The following is a 22,829-nucleotide window of genomic DNA, read 5'->3' on the forward strand; positions in this document are numbered from 1 at the left end:
TGGATACGATTCCTGAAAACACCGTGGCATGTAAGCATCCTATTCAGGTTTATATTACAATATGCAAATGAAATACTCTAACAGCCGTGGAAACAGGAATGTGAATAATGACCGCCATGTAGGACCTGACAAATTAACATAATTGATTAAGCAAATATGAGCATAAAATACCAGCGCAGCACAACCGCTACGCACAAACATCTCAACCAAGAACATCTGCCTCCTTTCCGAACTCAATTAAATTTGAATTATACTCGACAAACTATGCTAATTAGTAGCAGAAAACAGAACCTATCCAAATTTGGACCACACTGCATAAATCTTAGCTTTTTGATGAATAGTATAATTAGGTTAAACGTTAAAGTAAACATTAACCAACTGATTAATTGACCACTCAGAAAATTAATTTATAGATTAATTGAAAAATAAAACTATTGTTCATTCCTATTGTCACGTTCAGCGTAAACTCCAAGTGACTCAAAACTGGGACACTTATGTGCACTCACAAATCAGTTTCAGTTTTTAAGAGGGACAGGGCGTTTTTATGTAGTTTGGAGGGCGATCCAGATCTGGAGTAAATGTGTTAGTGCGCAGGCGGGCGGGTGCCAAGTTATAACACAGTCATATTGATCAGCTGATGTATTAACTCAAGTGCAATGACCTTACATTAGTCATTTAGACTGGCTTGTGGTTCACTACAGAAATAAAACCCATCAAACAAGGACCACAAATTACAATCCACAAGCCTGCCAAGTCTTCAGTCGCTGTAGTGTAAAAAGGCATTTGATGTTTATATTAAAACACTTTTTATCGCTAGACATTGTTGACACGTCATCAAAATACAGCAAGAAACTGTTTCTGCAAGTTCATCCAAAATATGATTTATCACAGCGAAAATATCACATTTATGCCAATATATTTTGGCAAAGAAGTTTTTTTTTTTTAATACAGTGTAAGCTCAACGAAGGTCGGCTTAATTGTTCCAACTCGTAGCTGTTGCTAAGTAACCGGCTTTCCGACGTCTCCCCTACTGTGAAAAGTACTGACACACATTTGCAAACTGCAGCGATGTGATGCAACAATTATAAAACCAAGGCACGACATTAAATAAAAAAAAAAAAAACAAAAGGCCTGGAATCAATAGAGGAAAAATCCCCGTCATTACGTAGCACGGAGAAGATGATGGACCTGGAAAATTCACACGACAAGGATGCGCACACATCACGACGCGAGGTGACTTTTAAACGCCGGGTTACTGCTGTTGTCGACGGAATATAAATATAAAAACGAGACAAACAGCAGTACGCCGACGCCATAAATATGACTGAGGCAGCTTTACGCTACAACCTGATAGGATGTTTGATGCAATGCAAGATGCAAGATCAATATCTGTGGTAAAGAAAAGATAAAAAGATAAAGTTGTACCAGTTTGTTTGCCATTTAACTTCGAATATATTATCTCACTGGTTTCTTGAGAGTGCCTGCTATTAGTGAGCACGGAGCACTTGATCTGTTTAACACTGTTATTTCTCAGTGTAATAAACCACCAAGGCTATGCTAATACCGTGTGTACATTTTACTACCTCATCTGGTATTTTTATGTCATTTCGTGTGTGTGTGTGTGTGTTGGGTGTGTTTACTGGGTGACTGTGCCACAAAGGCAGAGGACGTAAATCATAGACAGAGTGTATGTTTGTTGTGGTAAATAGGTCAGTGCATGCAGGACATTAGCACAGAGATAGAAAGAGAGAGAGCTGGCTTCAGGCAGGACTTGCTCCTTTCAGAATACAGCCTGCTGCTTTCTATGTAGTAAAAACACATTACACGCATGTGTGGTTACAAACACGCACCCGCAAAAAAACATTCCTCACTATTACCATAACATCTCTGCTAAAGCCCTAAAATCTGAACAAAGTCTGGACACTGGACGACCCCATCGTAAAAAAATGTCTTTGGAGAAATATCCTTACAGTTCTCCTCTTGTTAAATGTTTTCAATAAAAAGACACACACACACATACACACTAAAACAGAGTGTGGTCTGATCACATGCTCTTTGTCCTATCAGTTCATTGGTTCGTTGCTCTGTTCTGCTCCACAGGCCACAACAAAATAGGAAGTGTGCATCAATCTTTAATGTGACATTTAACACAGACACACAAATGGACAACGCTTACACTCACACACACCAAGCGGAGGCTGTTTGAGTTAATTGACCACATGTAAATGCCTGGAACGAGAAAATAAAAGTGCTGCCGACTTATTACCCTCTCTCATCCTCCTTCCTGTCTCGCCATTTTTGTCTCTTAGTGCCGTTTGTCTTGAATTTTGCTTTGATCAATAATTTCTTTGCCCACACTTTTGATTTAACTGCTAGACTTTGTTCCCAACCTCTCGTGTTCACTGGGCTCTTTCCTCATCTTTCAATTCTGCTGTTCAATCTGTTTTATGTTCCCTCAGTGCAGCGCTGGGCCAGCTCACACTTCACAAGAGCTGGTTCAAAGTTTAGTTTACGCAGATTTAAATAAGCGAGGTGAGATTCAGTTCACGATTTGGAATTTTGAACAGTGCTAAAAATGAACTAGTCCGAGCTCACTGATGTGGTCTGTTGTTTTTTTTGGGTTTTTTTAAGAGTTTCTGATCAATTCTTTATCAGTTGAATCTCCTGCAACACATTGTTCATCCGGCCACAAAAATTATTACCACGTCCCAAATTAAATACTGTTAACCAATATATAGTTACACGCACAGATGACTTTTAAAAGCCATCTGGCCTCTCTTTCTTGGCCTCTTTGTGGCCGTTATGATCATCAATCTTCCGCAAATATTTCCTTAGACTTTCAAATCAACGTTTCAGTTGTTGCTTTACAAGCCCGGGGAGGACACAATTTTCTTAAAAAGTCAAACTGCTTCATAAAACCCCTCCAGATGAACCGGTTCACTGAGCTGCTTTGTCTACAGGAGTTACAAAACACTGTGCATCAGTGTTGTTAACTCTCAGTACAATGAAAGACACTCATGTTCCCGCTCATTTCTCATTCAGCAGAAACATGAGAATATTCAATGAAACCCGTTCTTTTAGCGTGTTCAAACACAACCCTGCCTCTGTGTCTGCATCATGACACACTACAAGTCATGTGAATGGAAGCGGTCGATATGAAGCTTCAAACTGATGCTGGACCATTGCTGCTGCATGCTGCGCTACAAATCTAAGTTGATTTGCATAAACCAACCATATTTGTATGTTTATTTAACATAACATAACATATCTGCAACAATATAGCTGGCCGTTATGTAGAGTTACGTACCTCATACATAGTTTTAGCTTCAACAAATTGTAGATTCACATCCAAAATATGCATCTAGTGAATTATGACACGTTAGAATTAGAAGACAATGCATGAAAAAGGTAATCACTGAAAAAGAAGCAAAACATAACAACATTAAACAAAAGTTTTTCTCTCCATGGGTTTTCTTTTCTTTTCTCTTATTACCAAACGAAATACTTTTGAAATCAGTGTCTAATTTCAATTTTGTTTTGTAGCCACATTAAGCCTTTGTTGCACCAGAGTGACTGTTGCTGTGGTTACCCACTCGTTCAGAATGAACTGATTATTTTACCAGACACCTGCCACCTTATTGGAAATGATTTTTTTTTCCTCGCCCTGGCTGGGGAAATGGTATGAAGGTGGGTGCAGTCACGAACACTGTCATGTACTGAGGATTTCTGACGTATGTCGCTGTCTCTGATGTCAGCAGTAATTTGCGCAAAAAATCCACCGAACCCAGCCACAGAGGAGAAATCAAAAGGCGGGCAAATATTTGACTTGTCCCGGATGAATATCATGAGCCAGTTACATAAAGAAATACTCAGTAATACTCATAAAGCCTTGCTCCCATATCTGTATCAGTGAAATGATTACTGTAATGTGTGTCGTACAGGCTTTATAGGATCACAGGTGAAGTCAACATTGAGTAACGTAGATTAATAACTCTCTCCTTCACTCCATTTTTCTTTATGTCGCTCTGTAATTTCACTGAATGTACGATGCACAGTTAAACAAGCTACAAGCACAAACACGGCACTTGAGGAAAATTACTCCTTCTTCTTCCTCTCTACCCCACCCACCCTCTCCCTCTCCCTTGCTGTGCTCTCCTGCTGTCTCTTTCTCTCCACACCCACACACAGGCACTCAACATAAATTAGGCCCGGTACTTGTAATGGTGATTGATTGTGTGCCGTAATCGCTAGTGCATGATCGCATTTGGAAGATTATAAATAAACAGTAGCGTGTGCATTTGTGTGTTTGAGTCCATGTTTTTTTTTTTTTTTAAAAATGGTAGTTGGGTTACTAATGACTCACATATTGATCTGAGAAAATGAGGACATGAAATGAGCACAAAGCTGGTTTATCCACCATTCAGGTGACTATGTTATGTACATTTTACCACACACCCTATTCGTGTTAGCCAGTTTAAACAGGAATCAATATCACTGGTGTCACATTTATCTTTTAAAAATTAAAGAAACAATATCTTAGAAGTAAACCTCTGTCCATAAACTCAGCTGATAAAAAAAGCTTAAGCAATTCAAGTTCGTGGTTAAAGCAGCTGCTCCGTAATAAGTTTAATTTTAGCCTCTGTGTTTATCTAGCATTTTAGGAATTTAGACCGAATCCTGTGGTTTACTGGAATGGCTAAAATGGCAGTGGCACAACGCTGGTTCGATTTATGACGTGATTCTACGAAGCAAACTTTTTGTTATGAAATTCATTTCTTGATTGGGTGGCTCTTCCACTCATCGCAGGGTTGGAGGTTCCTTGGTCAATGGGGCGAAGGATTGAATGAAACATCATGTACTAACATTTGAATTCAAACCCCAGCCCTGACACACACACAGAAATAAACGGCCACAAGTACAGTACGTACTACTGCGCTGAGTCGTTGAGCTGGTACTCTCGGGCGCGGCTGAAGCACTCCTGGATGCCTGAGTCGGACCACAGACGCATCATGGCGCCGAGCAGCTCGGCGGAGTAAGGCTCCGTGTCCTCCATACGACTGACCACATCGCACACCATCTTAGCATCCGCCTGAGGGAAGCACAAGAGGGAAGGGGTTAGTATTCTTAGTGCGGTGAAGAAAAGGAGGCTGGAACATTATTCATTATCATGAAGCTGTGTAAAACACGTAACGTTAGCAGCAGCATCCCAGTGTGCCACTGGGTGAACAAAGATTTATTTCAGTAAACTAATATTTTCCCAAAGGCATATCGGAAAAGCAAGGGGGGAAATAATATAACCTAGTGGAGAAGGATTAATAGAGGATGAGAAGGAAAGAAGAGAAAATGACACAAGAGAGAAGAAGATTACAAGATGAGAGGAGAGAATGAGAGCCTTTCTCTTCTATTTGCTCCATTTATTCTTAAGGTGAAAAGCTTTCACAAAAGCATCATTTAAGATCCATTAGTCCTTACAGAGCCTGAGACTGTACGTCTGTCGAAACACACCACAAAGCTGGTGTAGTTTATGAAGAGGGCGGAGTTCAAACTCGATTTAAATGTGATTCAATTTCAATGTGGGCTAACCTTCAAGACGACGTTCGACATTTAAGTGGCTGTTTAAATGCTGCAAACACTAACGGACATGAAGGTGACGCTCTTATTTATTTATTTACTTTTTATTTTTTTATTTATCTGTGACTGTTTTTAGCAGCAGAAAGGCCAAAGAGGAGGCTGTTGTCATGCAGCTGTGCTCCGTCTTTGGTTCCTTCAGGGGTAGAGCCTGCTGATCTGCACTGAGCTCCTTCCTGATAAAGACCACAGATAAAGGAGCGCCTGCTAACCGATATATAACTGAAGAGGAGTCACTGTTTTAAGAAAGCCGTTTAGGTCATATGATTACAAACATCCCGTCAATGGGGTGCCAAATTGCCAGCTTTGGTTAACATCAGGATATCTGAATTGATTCGCGGCTTTACATAAATGAATTGAACATGTATACACTGTATTTATACAGATATTTGGTGGAGACTAATCTGCCAGAATCCATAAAATAAATAAAAAGTATTCATTCTCCCTGAAAAATGATAATAGACCTTAGCGATTCTGCTTAGGTTTGAGTAAACCAGCTGCAGAGATCTTCAGCAGTTCATCCCTGCCCCCATTCTCTCCTTGGCTCTTCCCTATTATTGATTTCTTTTCCCAGCACTCACACCCTACATGATCATTCTAGCTCACGGTAATAGTGGCAGGACACAGAGGCCCTGACCTTTGTTCTCCTTTATCAGCATACGAAGACACTGCTCAGATGTCCTGTGCAATTTGTAACAGAGCGACCTCGGCCTGCAGTAATGACCAGTTTGTCTTTCGCAGGAAAAATACTAACGTTCAATATTACAGTTCCCAATACTATTACAGTACAGGGAAAAGAGCATGGAGCCTGCTGCTGAAGTATAAGATCTAATTAAATTTTAACTACATATTACGTGGTATACAATCTTATAATTATTTGGGAAATCAAACATTTCAACCATTTGATCTTAAAAATGCAAATCTAATCTGTTTTTGAGCAGGATATGTCAATTTTGTCGTAAAGATTTCAACATAAATGGAATCTAACAACGGTGCCAAACATACTTCACTAGCATACACACACAGTTCAATCTGTTTCTATAAATGTGATACATGAATCTCCGCGGTCACAGAAATTGCTGAGTAAGACGGAAACACCGTGACCGTAGTTAAATATTGATGAAACTGAAATCAAAACACCTATGTAACATTATAACAGGCTCACACCATCGCTGGAGCAATACATCATCAAGTTTAATGCCATAAATTATTCTCTTTTTCTTTTTTGGGATCCGGTGAAACAGTACAGAGTCAGAATGAGCGTTGTTCTTCACCTCCCTGTAATTTTAGCCAGACATTGTAATTAGATTTCACAGCACTCAGCCCGGATTTACAATAACTGAAGGAGTGATCTATTTGAGTTTCCACATTCCCCCAAAATTAGCAGCACGCAGGGCAATCAGGGAGACATAATAACAGATCACCTGAGTAGATTTGGCAGCGTATGAATATGCTTCTCCAGCGCCAGCGTGATTAAAAACACACCCAGCCTGACACATTCACATCTTGGGGCCTCAAAAAAAGGCCAATTTCATTTACTGGAAGAAGTCACCAAGGTGTCAGATGCTACAGATCCTTTCGCTCCCAGTTTAACATGTCTGTCTGGAAATACGTCTACCACATCCTCCTGATTCTTTATATTTTTAACTGCTTCTGTTTTCACTTTCCTTGTCTTGCTCTGTCGGGCCTCCCCTGTGTTCTCATCCACCTCGACCAGTTTGGTTCAGTCTAAATGAAGCTTGATCTTTTGGTACCTGGATTAAGGCCTCCTATAAAGAGGGCACCGGTCTGCATACACACAGATTAAAGTTCGTTTGTACTGTGAAAGTTAATCCAGAAAACAGTCCCAGCACATATAATATGCTCGTACAGATTCAAAAGCTAACCTGGTATATAAAACTATCAAGATGTACTGCTAAGAAAGCAAATTAACTGACCATTAACTTAAAGTTGCGTTCAGATAGCTGGGTCCATTTTGAACCCAGCTCATAGACTGTACGTCAAAAATCGGTTTAGCCATCAGATGTGAAAGGTGACGCCACTTCAATAGAGACGTAAAGTGGCACAAAGTGCTGTCTCCATGACTAGCTTTAAAAAAAATGTGAACTTCCTAATATTTGAATCAAAAAAAAGAAAGGTAAAACAAAGGCAGCTTTTCTTTAGCTTTAAATGACTGGTGGGGAGTTTAGGTTTTTAACTGTGGGTGGTGCCAACCTTAGAACTCCAGATTTTTGCATAATATTTTTCTCCACAAGTTATCACTAATTAGTAATTAGCAAACTTTATTTCTTCTCAACAGTGTGTTGGTGGCCGTTTTGAAAATAATTCCATAATTAAGTAGATATTAGGCCACCAACAGAGCTATGTGTGGGGAATGTCTGGCTTGATTAATGTATCTGATGTGGATTCAGTCAGACTGACCCCTCGCTCCACCCCAGCTCCTCCCTTTCATCAAAATATAGTCATTTCTGGCTGAAAGACAAAAAAACAAAGACAGCACCCACTAAATGGTACGTCAAAACGTTAACCCAGAAACCAGGTTGACATCACCGTGCCTACGTTCCTCTGTCGTATTGCGTCTGTTTGAAGCCATTTGCAAAGAAAAAAAAAGTTGACCTACAAGCGCCAACTTTGATTATCTGAAATGATCTAACTGATAAAGGAGAAACAGTATTATTTCCCCTGTGCTGATTTCGGCTGAGAAGTGCAATAAGTCAGGACCTGTGTTAATGAATGACGCAGAGAAATGGTAAAATGCGTGGCGGAAAACCCCTGCACCCTTTTCAGCAAGATACAATCTGTGTGGTTGCATCTGACGCTGAATAAACGAAAAGATATCTACATTCCTCAACAAAAAAACGACCCAAAAAAGATTCAACAAGAGATTGCATAGGTTCATTACAATGCTACTAAACGTCGACTACGCATGCAGCTAACCCTCCACCCTGTTATACTATGCCTCTGTTGTGGAATTTTTCACAACTCCAGGTGTAAAAGAAGGTAGTATTCAACCCGTGTTGTGTACTCTGTAGGTGTGCTCTGTAAATACCAGCAGACTATGATTTGAACTGTTTGATAAGATGTCAACCAAAGCTATAATTTTCCTTCTTCACTCAGTTAGCTCCCTCGTGTCCATCGCTCTCTGTAACTCAGTATGCCAGCTCTACACCTATCTGACCTTATCCGGTCACCGGGTCTGTCTTTCAGCCATTAGTAGTCCCTCCATCCCTCCGTCAGTCTCTTCCTACCTGACCTCTATCCGTACTCATCTCTTTATAGCATTTTTCTGTCCTTCATCTATCCTTCCATCTGAGCTCACGGCCATGTTTGTTTTGCACTCTGTTATTACTCCCCTGGCATCACGTTGCCCTCCCTTTTTTTTTCCTCTCCTATATTTCTGTCAGTCCCATTGACTTTTATTCTTCACACATCTTGTTGCCCTTTGGTTAATTTCCCGTTCCCTATCTCTATTTTTTGCTAACCTCCCTCTCTTTTCACTTCTCCCTTTCAATCACCACACTGTTCTCTGGTTTTCACACCTTTAACGTAAAGGAAAGAGCTGCACTGTCCTCTGTTGTGCGAACTCTTGTCTCGTGACAATCGTGTAGCTACATCTGGTCCATAGATTTGCATTGATTTATATTTAGCGTATGTCTTTTTATATATACTGTTTGTATCAAGTTTCTTTCTCTGAAGGACATTTCTTTTTATGTGACTGCAGGGCACGTATTACAAGCACACACACTCATGTGCATGTTGTGCTATTTAAAACTAAAACTTATGGAACCTGTATGGTCATTTGCAGCAATGATTGACTGGGTAAGTCAAACACGGTCACTCATTCACTCTACCTGCCTATTATCTCTACTGTAGCACCAAGTCCCTACAGTACATAATCTTTCCAGCCATCTTGAGGCAGGAAGTGGAAGCGTGGTGATATGTCAGTTCTGTAGTGGCTGCTCATGCCAGATACACATTCCTCTGTGGCACTTGACCGATTCTTCTCCTCGGCTCCTCTGATAGAAACATCACTTGTGAGCAGAAGGCGGCGGTGTCATGAATTTATAATGTAAAGCTTTTTTATCTGCTCCTAGATAAGAACTGCACATGTGAGCTCACCTTTGGAGCCCCTATGGTAATCAAGTGAGGGGAAAACAATAGAGGAGGACATTGAAACTCCAGGAGTGAAACGGGGACAGCATCAGGAAACACAAAGGGATCGGTGAGAACGGGATGCATATTTTACCATCTATTACAATCAGATCATTTATATAATATTTTATACATGATAATGGTTGGGTTTTCTTGCCAGATTCAATTGGTCAGACTGAGATAATAGACCAGACGGTGCAGATTGCACGTGGCACATTTTCTATGAACAGCTTAGTTGGTTAACAGACGTGTCGGATGGAGGAACTCACGCTTAGTGGGTGCTTCCACCTCTTGTCTGAACCTGCACTGATCTTTTTGACCACTACTGGAAAACACAAAGTAGCCACAGCCAAGTAGGAGTGCAATAAAATATGTTTTTTTTTGTAGCTGAAAGTGAAATGCTAATCAACTTACCCCAAGGATATCATTTAATCTTAGGGCTGTTTTCACACGTTTTTACATTAACACTGATTTGTATAAAGTTTTCAGAATTCAGCAGAATTCATCAGGTAGCTAGAAACATCACTTTAAATGAAGGTTCAGTTTGCTACAACAACTTTACGAATAGAGGATATAATATCACATATCACACTTCTATCACTCTGCCGCATTTAGAACAGTTATTTGAAAGAAAGGTGGAGGAGACTGATGGTTGCATGGGCAGCTTGAAGCGTCCTGTCAGCGACCTTTAAAATCTCTGAACTCAGTTGGACACACTCAAACACCCACATACACACACTTAGAGGCAGTTCGCTGTCAGGGAGTATTTATGAAAGTGAATGCGTGTGTGTATTATTCATTTAGGGTATTTTAATTGTATGTACAGTTTTGGAAGTTTTGTGTTTTTCAGTTGAATATAATCCATAAGGGTTACTTTTGTCTAGTTTTATATGTAGGTTTTGTGCTTTTAGTATCATAAATCTTTAGCTCTTTGAGATGTAACCTAGTGTTTAGAGAGCAGATTTGTCACTGTGACGTCACTGGTTTGAATCCCCTCTGTACTCATTGCTGAAGTGCCGTGAGCAAGCTCCTAAAACCCCCCAAAAACAGTTTCCCAGGCACTTGGCATCGCTGCCCACTGCTCCAAGTGTGCATGCAATGGGTTAAATGCAGAAAACAAATGACCTGTATACGTGGCAAATAAAGTAGTTCTGTAAAACTTGAGTATGTGCGTGTGTGTTTCTGTGTATTTTAATAAAACAGAAGACTCGCTCTCTGTTTACCTGCTCTGAATCTCCGCCTGGACACTGAATAGGCAATCACCTCCAACATCCTCCGCATCTGTTCCTTTCTGACTTCTCTCTTAATGTTCAATAGCCAATCAAAGCATTTCAGCACTTACTGTAGGACCTTTCACTTCTCTGTTTTTGTCCGTGACTCTATGGCCAATCATGCATGCACGGTACACAAAAACACGCCCACCGACCATTCATCTGCCAAAACCAACTGTACGCAACACAAACTAAACACACGTTCATCCTGCCCTCAGTTTGGAGTGCGCAATAACACGCCCCTGTTTAGAGTCAACTAATGTGACTTCAACAGTTACTAACATACGTCACAAACGTCACCTGTTCTGACCTTTACCATTTATTGAAAGCTGTGGGGAAGAAGCCCCCCTCCCCCCACCCCGCCCCCATCTCCCCTCACTGACCACACTCACATCCTGTTTAAAAATACTGCACATATGAGATAAGACGGGAAGAAAAACTCAGCTGCGTGCTCTAATTGAGGTTTTAAGATGTTTTCTCATATCATTTGTACTGCTTAAATAAAATAAAATGTACTGAACATGTCTATAAATATAATTAAAAAATGTGACCACTGTTGAAACAAAGGTGTATGGATTTTACAGGGTCCTTCTAATTACTGTAAATCTGACCTACTTTAAGTATATTTACTGCATTCAACATCTGACTTCAGTGCATGCTGATGCTAACTTTGCTAATTAACACTAAACCACTGAGGCTGATGGGATTACCATTAGTTTTTGAAGATATATTCAAATACAAACAAATTAAAAACTTCTGTTGTGACATTTAGTTTTATTTACTAACCCACACTGTTAATGTAACCTTTGTTTTAATGATTGGGATTTCATAATTCAGTGATAATTTTTTTGTGGTAGGAAAAGTGTGGCAGCGTTCCCCTCTATGTCTAATGAAAGTCTAATAAGACTTAGAGGTCAACAACATGTCTTATAACTGGGAAATTAATAATTTCTCAGTACTTAATTTTTTTTTTTTCTGTGTGTGGGGCTCTGTAATTATTTTATCATGCTATGTGACAAAAACCACCCGACAAAACAAACACAGAGGGGCTCTATTTGACTCATTCGCCCTCTGAAAGTGTCATTAGTACTCTGGCTGTGACAATGTCCATGAGCTACATTTAAACCCAAGTTCGCAGTCTGCTCTTTGGCCAGCTGAGACACCGTGACACGCCGAACACGCTCCCTTTAAAACATTAACCTGAAGCTCTCTCCATCTGTCGTTCTCTACTCTGCAACGATCCCGCTCACGAGGATTTGACTTGATGTAAATGTGTTTTCGGTGAGAAGTAAAGCTGTGTCCCAGCTTCCTCTCTGCTACCGATGCCCCACAAAGCCTGATATGGAACGAGAGACGGAGCGAGTGTGCGTACATCTGGGTGTGTGGGTATGAATGAAGGACAGGAAGAAGAGATGGAGTTTGTTTTCTGTTTGTGTGTTTGTGTGCGTGCTCAGACAGAGTGCGTTTCACTTTAAAGTGCTGGGCAGCGGTCCACGGACACACTTAAAACCCACAGTCAAAGCCAAGGATATTGTCTAAACAGACATATCGGAAGGCACGGTGTCTGTTTGTGTGTGTGTCTATGTGTCTGTGCTCGTACAGCTATCTCTCTGAGGACCAGTTTTTAGTTTTACACCATCAGAGTGAGGACATCTGTGATATGTGAGGACATTTTGGCAGGTCCTCACTCCATTACGAGGCTGCTTGAGGATTAAGACTTGGTTTTACGGTAAAGATTACAATTACATTATGGTTAGGATGGGGGAAAGGGTTAGCGTCAGGCATTTAGTTGACATGGTTAGGGTGAGGGTAAGGGGCGCAAAGCCACGTTTGTACTTTACTCAAACTTCAACACACACACAGTCAACCTGCAGCTTTCAAGGAAACGAGAAGAGCAATTTAACCTTAGACCAATCAAATGACCCACTCTAGCCCAGCAATTGACTGCAAATACAAAAGAACTACATAGTTGTATATGCAACATAAACATTAGTGGGACTATTGATTTATTAAATAATTTGTATTGGGGACATTTCTGCCTCAGTAGCACTGCCGTGATCTGACCTAAATGCTGATGTTAGCACACCTGCGTGCTCACATTAACAATGGTATCTACAGTACTGTATATGCTGATGTGTAGCAGGTGTAATATTCACCAAGGTGGCAATCCTATTTTAGCTCATAAGTATGCTAAGGTATTCTAATCAACAATAAGTACAGGTGCAGCTCAGCTTTCAGATGTTTCCTCACAAACCAAAGTACTGGACCTTGTCTCGAGGGATGACATACGTTATACTGTCACGTGACTAAAAGAGTTGAAAACCTATAGTGTGTAGTATTGGCGTGGCCTAGGAATTATATTACCCCGACAGACCCGGCTGCTTGACTAAACGGGTTTCTTCCTGACGCCCCTGTCCTGACGCAGTAATGAAGTTACAGAAAGTAACTAGTTTACTAAATGCACTAAATGCTTCTAGATGTTCTTGTCTGACAAGCAAATCAACTATAAATTCCATGTATCTTAAATTGTGTCCAACCCTCAGCGATCTAATTTTGCTGCAGCTATTTATCAGTGGTATCAAATGCTGACTTTTATTATTATTATTGTTATCATTTTTTTTACAAACTTGAGTAATTTACAGAACATATGCAGTAAGCAAGGCTCATAGTGAAGCTACTCTAATTAACAAATCTGCTGAGTGAACATCTTGATTGCTGTGTGATGTAATTACACATGGAATAGTGGTGTAGCATATTTTAGGATTTTTAAGTTTAATAATAATTTAAACAAATGCTGAATACCACAACCATATCCTGCGCTACATTCAGTCGCGTGCTTAATGAACTGGCAAATGAGCGTAAATAAAAATGCTGATTTGCTCATTAAATCGTAGCCACATCCTAAGATATGTCTTAATTAAAAGGCAAATCGCTGGAGGATATAGAGTCTGATCTACAACAGATTCATTAAGGTGAATGTATGCAAGTTTACCTGGGCTGCAACACAGCCACACAAAGTCCCATTTGTTATGATGTTGGCATGCACAAAGAAACAGGCAGAAAAGATACTAGCACTCATGAATGATATCACCCAACCCTAAAAATACTCCAACAACAGGCAAATGTACAGTATAAGTGTGTTTGTCTGTGTGTGTATGTTTGTCGTTTACGTCAAATGCAACAACGGCCAATCAGAGATCTCTCTCAAAAAAAACAAAAAAAAAACTGACTGGCATTCTCTAACAACAATCTGTGCTCTTTTTTGTTTTTTTCCTCCTACCCCTCCTTTTCTCTCTTCTATTTTTGGACTTTAGTTCACTCTGTGTCAATCACACCTCTTCTTCTCCTTCTTCTTCTTCTTCTTCTCCCTCTGCCAGCTCAGTCTAACCTTTATCTTTCCTCCTCAAGCCACACATGACGTCACTCTAATCGAGCAGCCTACAAAAACAAACAACAAATACAAACGGTGACTTTAAGCACACCCCCCCTGTTGTTTCGCTCTCCACACCTCCTGCCGTCTTTCTGTGTATACCTCCACTTTACTATTTCATCTCATTACCATCTCTTTCCTCCCCTCTACTCCTCTGGCGTCTGCTGGCGGAGCGAGAAGCCCCACCTTCTCACTCTGTCTCCCATTTTTTATTATTATTTTTTTTTTGCTTTCTCTCACCCTTCTCTCTCTTTCCCTTTCTCTCTCTCTCTCTCTCTTTCCCTCACTCCTCCGCATCATGTGACTCTCAGCTGCAGTTGCCATGGTGACCATCCTCATTTCCCGGGAATGCAATCTTGTCTCAGATTTTCTCTCTCTCTCCCTCGCCCTTCCCCATCCATTCTGCCGCACCCTCCTCCATCGACATCGTCCCTCCATCGCTTCCTCCCCCCACTTTCTATTTTCCTCTTAATGCAGACCTTAGAATATTAACACATTTTAAAAAGATAAACGGTCACTTTTCGCCTCACGTCTACATTTAACTTCAGCTCGTGTTACCGATGCAGATGCAATCGGCCAAAAAGATGAGGATCCAGACACATCTCCTCCTTCGCTCACCCTCCCCTCTCTCCCGTGGTATCTCCCACTCCCTCCCTCACTGTAGCAGTTGCTGAATAATGAAAGTGATGAAATATTTAATTGTTGTTCTGCCCTCCTGTCGGCTGCCCCAGTGGAGCCCTAACACACACACATATGTATATATATATATATGTATGTGTGTGTGTGCCGTCCTCCAGTGGAGTTTCCGCTGCCACCCTCCTGCAACCACACCCAAAACACCACACACACACACAGAGAGGAAGGAGCCAGCGGATATGGACTATGTACGTCTTGCTATTACGAGTGGATCGTTAAAATACACTTAGTCAATAGGATCCAGAGAGTGCAGGGGAAAAAAAAAAGCTACTCTCTCCACCTCTATCCCGAGAGACATAGAGATGGAGAAGCATGCATGTAATTATAAGTATGTGCACGAGTGTGTTACACAACAGTGTATGTGCCAATATATTCATGAGGATGATGTCTAGGCCTCCTTATAGCAGCTAATCACAGCAACAAATGGAGGCCGTGCAGCGAGCTTCGTGAACCATGCAGGTTTTAACTCTTTCATCTTTGAGCGTTTTTGATTTTCTCTCAAAGCTGTTAGTGTGCACTGCAGAGCTCGCAGCTCACTGATTTTTAGCTTCTTAATCAATACTGCAACCGGCTAAGAAGAGCTGAACTACATTCATTGCTATTAATAGCTGTATGATGATTATCAGACTGTTTGCGCGACACGTCAAGAGCCGAAAAACCACGGTCTGTCAGTTAGATGCTCGCTGTGAAGCCACACAAGTTTCAACAGTTTCCCACATAAGGTTCTGGCTCTGTGTCTTTGGACAGAGCACATTTGAGTTTGTATAGCACTTTTCAAATCAACACTACAAAGTGCCTCACAAAAACATAAAAATCACATGAGCACAAGTCAAAGTTAATACAAAACAATAAAAAATAAAAATTCAGTAAAAGCATAATTAAAATCTAAACTAAAACCAGGAAAGGCTCTCAGGTAAAACTATGTTTTAAGTCGAGATTTACTTAAACACAATGAAGCAGATTAGCTCAGTGTTAGAGTCTGATGCCAAGTTTTCAGGGTTTTTAAAAATCACCAGTGAATTTACAATGATGGTGATTAATGTCCAAGAAAAAAAAAAACACAAGTATTTTTTCTCCTCGTGCTTTGTTCACACTATGAGCAAAAATGTCACAAAATGCCCATGTATTAATATTAGTAGAGGTCTTGTCGTCATCAGTTTCAAAATGAACTGGTGAAACAAACACATATGATTGGTTGATGTTTCATAGCGTCACCGGGGCATTGAAAAAAGTTGAAGCCAGCTCAACTTCGATTGGCCGATATCAGTTTTCTATTCATTTAGTACCAAGAGCCACCTCTTCTTGACGTCACTGCTCTCTAAAGACTCTAAAGACTCTAGCTATGAGAGTCATAGTCTGCTTTGATGTCTCACACCTGCTCCAACACCCATATTCTTAAATTAAAATGTGCGAGTCCCTCTGCAGCTGACCTTTACTTGAGGTGTACAGTACTACTTTTTATCTTCAGCTTTAGTGTGTGTGCTCGTGTATGAATCCAGATAAAAACCACCCACTCGCCAATCTACAACCTATATCAACCAATCACATTATGGCAGAGAAAACTGAATGAACCGTTCGCCTGCACTACTCATGACATAAACCCTCCTGCCGTGCCCAATGTGATTACTGAATGACAGTGAAAAATGGAGTGGAAAAAGAATGAGACTGTACACTCAGTGTGTAGGCAAAGGATAACTGTACGGAATACATTTACTTCCCACACGCAAACCCACCCACACCAGGACGTCTATATGTCTTTGTCAACAACCAGTCTTTATAATAAAAAAAAAAAGCCATTTCTCTCTGTCTCCTCTTATTAAAGATCTCTGGGTAAGTTGTATTTTGAAATCATGACAGACATTCCTGTACCTTTAAACTTCAAATCATATTCAAATATCACATACACACACCGATCAGCCACAACATTAAAACCACTGAAAGGAGAAGTAAATAACACAGACCATATTGTGACAATTTGGTGTTCGGCTGGGCAATTTTTGAACCAGGCATTTGTGTAGATGTTACTTAGACATGTAGCACACACCTAGACCAGACCAGCAACCCCCACCCCATAGCAATGACACTCCTTGATGGCAGCAGCCATCCCCAGCAGGATGCAGCCTGACAAAAAACGCTTTAGGAACAACTTAAAAAAACATGAAGAACAGCACAAGGTGTTGACCTGGCCTCCAAATTCAGTAGATCCCAAACTGATCAAGTATCTGTGGGATGATCCACAGGACACCCTCAGAAGACCCATGTCCATTCTCTGATGAGTCAGTTTTCAACATAAATGTTCTCTACATTTCTATTCCTTTTTTCTTCCTCAATCAAGCTCTCCTCTTTATGTCTTTAACTGTCACCGTTCATGCTCTAAGCTCTTTCTCTCTCTCTCCCACTTACTTTTCCGTTGTGTCTTTGGAGTATCAGCCTCTCGTCCAATCTGCTTCTCTGTCACTCACTGTCTCTCTCTTCTCACACTTCATCTATACTTAGATCCAGCAGTGAGCCGTCACCCTTCCTCCTTGCAAACATACCTCGTCCTCCGAGTCTACTGATGAACCACACGCACATGTAAACTGCACTGGCACGTACATCATCACACTGAATATAAAATAAATGCAGATGAAACATTTAAACAAGGTTCTCTGGCAAATCTGGAACAATGAGAGGTAAAATGCATACCTCTGCAGTATAGACACTGAACCAAAGATTTAGTATTTGCGTATGGGTAACAATGACAGTTGTTAGATAAAGCAAAGACAAGGAAGTGAAGAAGAGCTGCAGTATTTGTAATAATAAGTAGTTAGTACGTTTGGGTGTTGGTTCCCTGGCAGTACACCACCCCAATTATACACATTCTAGATGTGTGTGTTGCTGCCTGTGTGTGAACATTTGTGCCCTGCTGTCATCCATGCCAACAATCAGCAGTGTGAATTTCTTAATTATATCGTTTGCTCAACAGCAGTGCTGCAAAACGTCTGGTTAGTGACTGCTTACAGTGGCTCCTGACAAAGGATAGAAGTTGGAGCTGATGCATTAAACCCAGAGATGTGGCAGTTCTTGATATTTATGGGCAGGATTTCAAAGCTTAGCCTAGTTTTCTCTAGGGTGTCGTTTGTTGACATTAACCAGGCATCTCTGCTGTTTGATAATGTCATTCTGGCTGGCTTCGACAGACAGTAATCTCCAGTGTCTGTCTGTCACAACTGAGCATAATGAAGACGGAACGAGGATCCGAAGCTGAGAACTCGGGCTCTGACCAGCTGATTGGAGTTATTATGGTTAAGTTTTTATTCCTGATTGATGTAAATGTTAAATCGGCTCAAATAGGAGTTTTCCATATATGCCCCCTAGACTTCCCTAATGAGATATTCAAGGCATGATCAACTTGGGTGGTGACTTGAAGAAAAAAAATCCATGACACACTGGAAAAGAGCTACTGGGGATCATGTGATCAGAAGGAGCAGCCTAGACCGGTCACCTCTCTGCTATTAGAAGCCTACAAGAAGATAAACGAATAGATGGAGGACTCACTTTGATGATTTCCGATCCAGTTTAGAGTTAAACAAATTAAGAATTAAAATAAAAGTAGAAAACCTATATATATATATATGATAGTAGAGCGAATTTCTTTGGGGTTTGGTATTAAAAAATAAAAAAGCACAGTCTGAGACAAAGAAACGACTGTGCACAATTCGGGGCTGTGGCTCAGTCTCAACCTGCAGGTCATGACCACCAGGGAGTCACAAGATCATTAGAGAGGCAAGGTTAAGAGGAGCACTGCTGCTTGGAGAAACTGTTAAAAAGGAAGTACTGAGTCACAAACTGCGTCTGCGGCTGTGTTAAAATTACTTTAACAATGGGAGACAACCATTTCAGGCTGATAAATACTCTGAAGTAAACTAAATTAAGATATTTTTAAATAAACTGTGTTAATAATCTGTTGTGAAAGGTTGAATTTCACTTACTTTTCTAGCATTTGTTTGGTAACTTGCCTTAGTTGAATCTCAGCTGTGAAATTAGACATTTGTTTTCCTTAAACACAGTCAATCAAAGCATCGTTAACGTATGAAATGTGAATCCATGCATCGGCTGTAGTGTTGCACTGATGTAACACAATCCCTGTGTTTGCTGAGAGACGGCGAGGCAGAAGGAGAAGGGGGGAGGGACAGAGGGAGACGAAGAGAAGCATAGATGGAGGAAAAGAAGGACAAAAAAAAACAGTAAGGATATGAAAATGAGACTGAGGAGAAATAGTTGGGGCCCCCGCTCCGACCAATAAGGGTGCAAATAGACGAGGCCAAAACACATCGTCCAATCGCGAGAAAGATAACTGGTCAGATGACCGCATGGCTGTGCTTTCCACAGAGGTGGCCGGGCTAGCCTGGTTGCTACGGTAACTGGATGGTATCCTAGAGACTGGCAAAGGGGCTTATAGCAAACTGAATGGCAAGACATGGAGAGAAAAGAAAGAGATGGCGCAGGAGGAGGAGAAGAAGAAGAAGAAGAAGAAACCTTGGCCCGTATCTCCCGACGCAGAGTTTAGAAGAGAAGCGCAGACACTTAAAAACATATAATGGTATGTGAGGGTGCTCCTGCATGTGTGTTTCGGGTGCTGTGGCCATTAGAGATAAGAGCTATTGAATTAGATTATCTTATTTTCACAGCCACACACACACACACAGTGGAGAAAGCACAGACAGTACTACTACAGTCCGGTCTGATGCTTCATTGAGCTATAAATAATGGCAGTCCACGCGCACAGACACTCAAAGACAGGGATGCTTGATGAGCCCAGCCTGGATACGCCTGCGTGAATCATCTGTCCGTGAATAGAGGTGTGTATGTGCTACTGTGTGCCATTTTATCCCCAGGAACACAATGTACTAAATTCCTCATTTACCGATTTTGCTTTTGAAAACATTTCAATAGCAGTTTTTTGTAAGTGTTTATCTTCCTAATGGAGCTTCAATATTAGCTCCACTGTGAAGTCGCTCTGTGAGTTTTAACCAAGACTCATTTGTATGCCGAGAACTGCTTTGGACAAATTCTGGTGTTGCGTTATTACGGTGATAATCAAAAAGTGAACACAAAGCAAATTAAAACAAATCCTTATGGTGCTACTTTAAATTCTAATCAGGAACTACCAAGCAGCAACTTCTGGGGCGGAAAGAAGACGACGACACCGAAGTGCCGAAACACTCGTTCCTGAAATGGCCACTTGAGGCTGGTTCTAAAATCGAGTCAATCCCCTTAGACCTCCATGTTTAAATGTCAAACTTAGGTTTACAGACATAAGCATAATTGAGGATGCGACCACTTTGAGTGACACATTCTCGGGGTGCTAACCGTCTGCCTGGCGGTCATCCACCCGCCTAGGCTTCAACTCCAAGAGACAAGATTTAGGGGGAGCATCAAAACCTTTCGTCAGGAAAACTATGGGTGACGTCACAGAGAGTTTGTCCATCTCTCAATACAGTCAGTGTGTACTACAGGTTAGGTAACTATACGAGGGAGGGAGTGTGTGTGTGTGTGTTTGTGTATGGTTGGAGTTGTGTGAGAGCCTGTGTGCATAAGTCATAAAATGCTGGCTTTCGTCTGGCTCTAACACTCATCCTACCGTGATAAAACTCTGCGCTGCTAGTGTGTGTTTGTGTGTGTGTGTGTGTGTGAGTGTCAGCACCCTGTGGGCAGAACTTTCTGCAGTACAAGACCAGAAAGCAGCAGTGATGCACTAGCTGCTTGGCTGACTGGGCGCTTTAACAACACACACATCTTCCATCTTTTTTTTTTTCTCCACTCAATCTCTCAGCACTCAGTCCATTACTCTGGTCTATTCAGGCTGCCCCTCTTCCTTCTCTGTTAGCAGGCTGAAGAATACTGAAGAGAAGCAGCTATGGACAAAGAACACCACTGCCACAACCTCAAAGAGAGAGAGAAGGGGGGTGCTGAGGCATATTATTGTATGCATGACAGCCCTTATATAGGACTCACTATAGCGGCGAACTCACAAAGGACACATCAGACCATACAGACATTAAGTCTTGCTCTCTCTCCCTGTGCCCCGCAGCACTTCATCTGTGTGTCAACCTCTTCGTCACAACGGCCTCCAGTTAAGTCTTTATCTCCCACACAGAGGCCTTCGGCTGCACTGTGACTGTCACAAGCCCCGGGAGCGGACGTTAATATACAGTACACGAGCGAAAGGGGAATCTTGAAGACAAAGTGACGACTCACAGGGCTAAATTACAACAGGTAGCAAATCAAGCAACCAATACGCTAGCAATCAGGAACATTTTTCAATCTCAAACTTGTACATCACTTTATTCTATAATGAATGTTACCGTAAATTCCGGACTATAAGCCACTACTTTTGTCACTTGCTTTGGACCCTGCGGCTTTCTACAACGGCGGATGGATTTTTACAGCTAACGGTCACCAGGGGCGCACTATCATGTCATAGACGATGACACGAGGATTAAGAACTGACTTTTCTGGTATAGTAGGCTGGTTATTTTAATACAGTAAACGGCCGTGTTACTGCACCTTTACTGCTGTGTTGGCTGTTTTCGAAAAAGATGCTGATTATTTAGTTGAGCAGCCGGGTTACTGCACTTTTAAAAACGAATTAAAGTTAGCCATTTAACGTTACCGCCTCGTCAAGCGTTGTAAGCTTTGTTTTTTGTTATACTGCACTACGGTACTATGACTGCAGGAACATCCGTTGCAGGAACAACCGTTGTATTATTTGTGCACTGCACGAATGCTGTTTGTAATGTCAAAGATGTGAAAGTTTGATCGATTGATTTTTTGTTTGATTGATCGAAAGATTTATGTTTGTCAAATGTAAATAAATGGGACGCTTTGCGTTTCCAAACAGTAATTTCTGTCCCGACAATCCCCTCTGTGGTAGAAGAAACCCTTACGGTAATTAAACATTGAAACACCAGCGGTTTTTAGTCGGATGCGGCTTATAGTCGGGTGCGGCTTATATATGGCACAATCTGTAGTTTCCCCAAAATTTAGCCGGTGCGGCTTATATTCAGGTGCGCCTTATAGTCCGGAAAATACGGTATATCATTTGTAAGACGTGGAGCAAAAGAGAAGCTCAAATAAAAGTTTGTACTAGGCTGTAAACGTTGTAAAGTTGGACATTTTAACATGTAGGTCGATGGGGATTGACTCCCTTTTCGGAGGCAGCCTCAAGTGGCCATTTGAGGAATTGCATTGGGGGCTGCTTTTGGGACTTTTGTGTTAGCTTCATCTTCCAACCTTACAGGCTGCCGCTTGGTAATATCACCCAATTCTCAAAAATGTATGGATGACCGTTAGGAGCAAGCCTCAAGTGGTCACTCTATGAATTGCAGGTTGAACCCCTGAGTTTACCGCACAGTAGCTTCCTCCCTCTGAAACCCTTCTCCTCTCTGTTAACTTAAGAGATTAGCACTGCGGGTGACCTTTTACCTGCAAGAAATGTGTGCAGTCCTTCAGGATGATAGCAGGGAAAACACTGAGCTGGCTCTAAAATGTCCTTCTTCAATGCTACCAATGTTACTCAGTCAAAGCGAGTTCATTATGACAAAACACAAGGGTGTTTTTGGCATATTTAGTGTTACGATAATGAAAGTTAAGTCATGCTGTCACATAGC

The 22,829-nt window shown here is 41.3% G+C and overlaps 1 protein-coding gene across 2 annotated transcripts in view; it reads right to left on the reverse strand.

Moving 5' to 3' along the window:
- The window catches only part of gnao1a (guanine nucleotide binding protein (G protein), alpha activating activity polypeptide O, a), a gene marked incomplete at its 3' end in the record, with an annotated part of 87,735 nt that overhangs the window by 21,926 nt on the left and 42,980 nt on the right, over positions 1 to 22,829 (reverse strand). For both annotated transcript variants that reach the window (XM_084555711.1, XM_084555712.1), the window contains one exon: positions 4,929 to 5,089. In XM_084555711.1, the coding sequence (XP_084411837.1) occupies positions 4,929 to 5,089 (161 nt within the window). The remainder of the gene's footprint in view (positions 1 to 4,928; positions 5,090 to 22,829) is intronic.

The sequence above is a fragment of the Chelon labrosus genome (assembly GCF_963514085.1).
Source record: "Chelon labrosus genome assembly, chromosome: 11".
Lineage (NCBI taxonomy): Eukaryota > Metazoa > Chordata > Actinopteri > Mugiliformes > Mugilidae > Chelon > Chelon labrosus.